At 47.7% G+C, this 5,918-nt stretch overlaps 1 protein-coding gene across 1 annotated transcript; it reads left to right on the top strand.

Moving 5' to 3' along the window:
- The first annotated feature begins 2,656 nt into the window (after window positions 1–2,656).
- On the top strand, window positions 2,657–5,640 carry LOC122924994 (zinc finger protein 677-like). The gene is made up of 2 exons (XM_044276541.1): window positions 2,657–2,705; window positions 4,902–5,640. Exons 1-2 carry the CDS (start codon window positions 2,672–2,674, stop codon window positions 5,531–5,533), a joined length of 666 nt encoding a protein of 221 aa, XP_044132476.1. The 5' UTR covers window positions 2,657–2,671; the 3' UTR covers window positions 5,534–5,640.
- The last annotated feature ends 278 nt before the right edge of the window (window positions 5,641–5,918 follow it).

The raw sequence follows: 5,918 nt of genomic DNA, 5'->3' as shown, positions 1-5,918 counted from the left end.
GACGTCCCGTTTCCCGCCATCCGTGATGCCGCCGGCAGGTATCTTCCGGCCTGTGGCCAGAGACGCTGTGAGCAGTTGTGATGACATCACAGTGCTGTGTTCCTGCGCCAGGACTCACTGCCTTATAGGCCTCAGGCCTACGAAGCCTATTAGAGTGAATGTCAGGGCAAAGAACCATCAGTTGTGGAGGATTTTCTACAGATGACATCTTTGTTGTCCCGTTATGCGGCTTCTCTTCTCAGAGAGACTCCTCTAAGACGTCGGCTGCAGCCAATAATCGGCAGGTTTGTCTTCACGTCCTTCCTCATGGTGTGGGCTCCAGCTCTCAGCATCACCTCCTTACAGACAACTGGGTGATTTATGAAGCCCCGGAGCCTGAATTCTGGAGCCGTAAAGTCACGTCTCATTTGCACAAGTAGCTCGTTGTTTGGTCTTGTCCACCATTTTGTTATAAATGGGCGGAGGGTGAGAGCAGCGTGGACCAAACATCCCGCCACTATTCCCGTTACTTACCCTAGTCTTCTGGGGGAATCTCCGCCCGTCCCTAGTGAGCGCCTCTTTGGGGCATCTGATGCCGCTGCAGACTAGATGAGACCTGACGTTACAGACCATCGTGGTCTCCTCAATGTCTTCTACTGAAAAGGCCAGAAACCCCCACATAGCATTGTCATCTGACGGCACAAGGCCTCTGATCTCGGGGTGGGAGGTCGTCTACATAAGAGGAACGGGCGACCTCTGTCATCAGGGGATGGAAGCTTCCAACCATCCTGCCGCCCTGAACTCAGATGTCTGCAGAAGACTTCTGTCTCGGGTTTGAGGTCAGCACCAGGAAGGACAACATTCTCCTCCCGAAACTGAACTACACGTCCCAGAAGTCGGCTGAATTCACCACAGCTACAGCATTAGAGGAGAGAACTACAAGTCCCAGCATATCCAGGGTGTTATTATAGGATATCAAAGGAGAGAACTACAACTCCCAGCATTGTTTTGACTCTAAGAGAAAAGCCACTAGACTCATCGCTTCTCAATGCAAAGCTCCGCCCTCTGATGTCACATGGTCATCATTACAGTCCTCTCACCCTCTCCACTGCTAAACCCCGCCCCCTGCACTGATCACATAATGGTGACATCATCCCAGGTCCTTCACCACATCTTCTCCTCTCCACTGCTGAGCCCCGCCCCCTGCACTGATCACATGACCGTGAGGTCACCCCCCAGGTCCTTCACCACCTCTTTTCCTTTCCACTGCTGAGCCCCGCCCCCTGCACTGATCACATGACAGTGACGTCACCCCAGGTCCTTCAGCTCTGGCAGTGCAGCAGATACTGGGCAGGTCCTGGTCGGTAGTCAGGGCTCTTGTTCTCTCTGGTATCAGCCATTCCTCCAGCCTGCAGGTAAGATGAGCTGTGAGGAGACAGTGTGGTGGAGAGCTCAGACATGTCACCTCTGGGGATTCTCCTCCATTACACACAAGGAATCCTTCTCTGCTCCTCAGCTTAGTATGATGGGGGAGGAGTAGTGGGGATAGTGGGGGTTGTTATCATTCGCTGGCCCCTGACTGTCCTGGTGAGGGGCCCCTGCCTCCAGGAGGAGAATGAATGGAGTGGGGCCCCGGCCTGAGCTCAGCTCTCTCCAGTCTCTTCTCTAGGAGTTCTGGACACAGCTGAGCACAGCCCAGAGGTGGGACCTGCATCTATCAGACATTTATCTCCTGTGGAGCCACCAGAGATCTCCATGTTGGGGCCCCTGGAATCCATGTGGTGGGGGCTCTGAGAAGCGGGGCCCCTCCAGGCTCAGGAAGTGCGGTTCTGGAGGTGACATCTGGTCTTGTCCCCTGGATGATTTCCTCTCCTCTTCTCATAAAGGCGCCTGCAGTACTAGAAGCCTCCAGCTCCTCCAGTTCTCTCCTCTTCTCCTGAACGACCACCAAGGATGGACAGGAAGGAGATCAGCAGAAGAATATTAGACCTCACCTTGGAGATCATCTCCCTGCTGAGCGGAGAGGTAAACTTTTCTAGATTTCTCTCCTCTTTATTGTATTCTGTAACAAGTCAGACATCGGGAAGGAGAATCCATCATAGGAAGTGATAGGAAGAGTCCAGGGTCCTGGAGAACGGCCTCCAGACCTTCCAAGTGATGGAGAACCTGAAGATCAGCCCCCAATATGGTGAGTGATGTGTCATGTGACCAGTGACCAATATTCATATTGTAGGAGCCATGAGGAGGTAAGTTGGCACGTTGTACCAGGAGGAGAGGGCCGGAGGAGAGCACATGGCCCCTGAAGGGTTTATTCCCTAAGTGTCTCTCTCCATCCACAGGAGTACACAATAGAGAAGAAGACATCGGGGGACTGTGTGACTCCCATCATCCATCTCCAGGAGTCAGGAGGGCGGAGCAGGACCCCTCCCCCCATCACAGAGCCTCCCCCTCACCCCCTGATACATGAGCAGAAGATCCTAGATCTCACCCACAAGATGATGGAGCTTCTGACTGGAGAGGTGACACTGCTGGAAATGCTGGGAAATTCTCCAGTAACCGCACTGGAGGGGTCTGGGTGATGACGGTGTCATTGTGTTGTCAGGTTCCTATAAGGTGTCAGGACGTCACTGTCTATTTCTCCATGGAGGAGTGGGAGTATATAGAAGAACACAAGGATCTGTACAAGGAGGCCATGATGGAGGAGCACCAGCCTCTTATATCACAAGGTAAGAGCCGTCATGTGCAGTGTATACACGTGTGTGCAGTGACATGTAATGGAGGAGCACCAGCCTCTTATATCACAAGGTAAGAGCCGTCATGTGCAGTGTGTACACGTGTGTGCAGTGACATGTAATGGAGGAGCACCAGCCTCTTATATCACAGGGTAAGAGCCGCCATGTGCAGTGTATACACGTGTGTGCAGTGACATGTAATGGAGGAGCACCAGCCTCTTATATCACAAGGTAAGAGCCGTCATGTGCAGTGTATACACGTGTGTGCAGTGACATGTAATGGAGGAGCACCAGCCTCTTATATCACAAGGTAAGACCCGTCATGTGCAGTGTATACACGTGTGTGCAGTGACATGTAATGGAGGAGCATCAGCCTCTTATATCACAATGTAAGAGCCGTCATGTGCAGTGTATACACGTGTGTGCAGTGACATGTAATGCAGGAGCACCAGCCTCTTATATCACAGGGTAAGAGCAGTCATGTGCAGTGTATACACGTGTGTGCAGTGACATGTAATGGAGGAGCACCAGCCTCTTATATCACAAGGTAAGAGCCGTCATGTGCAGTGTATACACGTGTGTGCAGTGACATGTAATGGAGGAGCACCAGCCTCTTATATCACAGGGTAAGAGCCGCCATGTGCAGTGTATACACGTGTGTGCAGTGACATGTAATGGAGGAGCACCAGCCTCTTATTTCACAGGGTAAGAACCGTCATGTGCAGTGTATACACGTGTGTGCAGTGACATGTAATGGAGGAGCACCAGCCTCTTATATCACAGGGTAAGAGCCGCCATGTGCAGTGTATACACGTGTGTGCAGTGACATGTAATGGAGGAGCACCAGCCTCTTATTTCACAGGGTAAGACCCGTCATGTGCAGTGTATACACGTGTGTGCAGTGACATGTAATGGAGGATCTCCACAGTTTCTTCTCACATTACATTAGAGGCTACGTGCTCTTTATATGTCAGTCATATCCATAGGGCTCCAGTCACATGATGGGAGCGTGTCCTTCTGGCCTCCATCGGGCCGGTATAGTAGACTATACTACAGAGACGTCTTGTACAATCCGTGTTCTGCATTGTATATATATTGTAGATTATACATGGAGTTTATGGGCAATGTCCGCCCTGTACGACTGTTTGTCACCGATGTAGAACAGGCGTGTGTTATGCAAGTCGTTGAAAAAATTTGTAGTAAAATTCTTGTCCGGCATCGGCTTTAAATTGCTGAATGTGACCTTGTTGTCCATCACTTCAGCGATTATCTGCTCATCCCCTTCAGACTGAACGTGTGACTTCTAGCAGTAACTGCATGTCCCAGAATGTTCCAGCTGCATTAGAGCGTGTTCACACAGGGCACATTTATTGTAGACATTTCCATGTATTGGGTTGTTTCTGCAGCAGGTGCATGGATTATTACAAGCCACATTCAGGGCAGCGGGACAGTCACAGAAATGTCTGCAGCTGATCTGCTCTGTGTGAACTTGCTGGTAGATAACCAGTGACTGATCTGCGCTGCTCTTATAATCTGTCCAAAAAGGGGGGATTTTTAGCTTCCACATATAGAAACAACAGGCAGGTTCTGCAGGGGCGGGGCTTACGATGCTCCTTTGTGACAGAAAAGCCAACCACTAAGTGGTATAGAGGTAGACAGACTTGTGTAGCTGTGCAGCAGATCTGTCCTCCAGCCCAAGCTCCTGTGATAAATGTGGAGCATCTCTAGATTTACTCTGTATGGTTTAGACAGGATTAGAAAATCTGCCCAGTTGTTTACCCAATGGTTGCAGAGTGTCCGGACCATGAGGCAGCAAAGCAGCTCCAAACCATGATGCTCCTGGTTTTATTCAAATGATGTCTAGTTGCTGTTGAAAGGCACAATGTGTTGGCAGAGAGCAGGGCTCGTTTCCAGACATGGTCAGGCTTTTCAAATTCTTTAGTTTTGTTAAGTCATTATTTACTGTATGTAATAAAAGTCATGACCTGGTGTAAACCAGAATCCTGGACTTTGTCAGAACGTTATAGAAGCTTTGTAAGGCTGGGATCACAAGTGCAGTTTTTTTTGGCCAAAGTCAGGAATGGATTCTAAATGAATGAACACTTCTCCTTCCTGCTGGATCAACTTCCAGCCTAATTGGAATGTTATAAGGTAAAACTTAAAAATAAATTTTGATTTTTATCTGAACAGGAAATCCCAGTAAGAAATGTGAAAATGTCATGTTGCCACTAGATGAAGATATCCTGCAGCGCTCTTCAGGAGAAAACCTCATTACCCTTAATGTACATCCAGGGATTCACAGTACAGATCTGTCATATAATCCTCCTAGTTATGAGGAACCTTCTCCGGACCAATCACAGATTGTTACCGCAAGTACAAGTCGGAAAAGGATTAAAAGGTTTCATTGTGGTAAAGAATCCACAAACAGCTCAGGACTTTCTACACACCAAAGACGTCACAAAGGAGAGAAAATGTATTCATGTTCAGAATGTGGGAAATGTTTTGCGCAAAAATCTGATCTTGTTAGACATGAGAGAAGTCACACAGGAGAGAAACCATATTCATGTTTAAAATGTGGGAAATCTTTTACACAGAAATCCAATCTTGTTAAACATGAGAGATGTCACACAGGAGAGAAACCATATTCATGTTCAGAATGTGGGAAATGTTTTACATATAAATACAATCTTGTTACACATGAGAGAATTCACACTGGGGAAAAGCCGTATTCATGTTCAATATGTGAGAAACGTTTTTCAGATAAATCAGGTCTTCTAAAACATAAGAGGAAGCGCATATGTATGAAGCTGCATTCAGAATGAGAAAAATGTTTTTGTTTCTAAAGCCATAATTAGGGGTCATTAGTGAAGTCACACAAGAGAGAAGCCATATGACCACAATATAATCAAAAGTTGAAGACCACTTAAAAAATGGCAAAAAATCATATTTAGCTTGGCTGGATCTTAAAAAGGTTCCAAGTAGAGCTTCAACATGCAACAAGAAGAAATGGGAGTGAGACAAAACATTTTTTGAGCATTCAATTTAATGAAAACGACAAATAAACTGAAATAGGCTGTTTTTCAGCTGATCAAAAGTTTAGGACCACACCTCCAAAAAAACGAACCCCCCCCCCCCCCCAAAAAACAGAAATCCAAACTTCCAAACATGAATGTTTATCACTTCAAAAATTTGTTTCGGCATGCTTGA

The sequence above is a fragment of the Bufo gargarizans genome, chromosome 1 (assembly GCF_014858855.1).
Source record: "Bufo gargarizans isolate SCDJY-AF-19 chromosome 1, ASM1485885v1, whole genome shotgun sequence".
Taxonomy (NCBI): domain Eukaryota; kingdom Metazoa; phylum Chordata; class Amphibia; order Anura; family Bufonidae; genus Bufo; species Bufo gargarizans.
The sequence above is the reverse complement of the archived record's forward strand: the minus strand, read 5'-3'. Positions and strand labels throughout refer to the sequence as shown.

Coding starts and splice junctions, on each gene's coding strand:
- LOC122924994 (XM_044276541.1), top strand. CDS start 2,672: ATGATGGAGGAGCACCAGCCTCTTATATCACAAG. Junction 2,706..4,901: donor CCAGCCTCTTATATCACAAG/GTAAGAGCCGTC, acceptor TTATCTGAACAG/GAAATCCCAGTAAGAAATGT.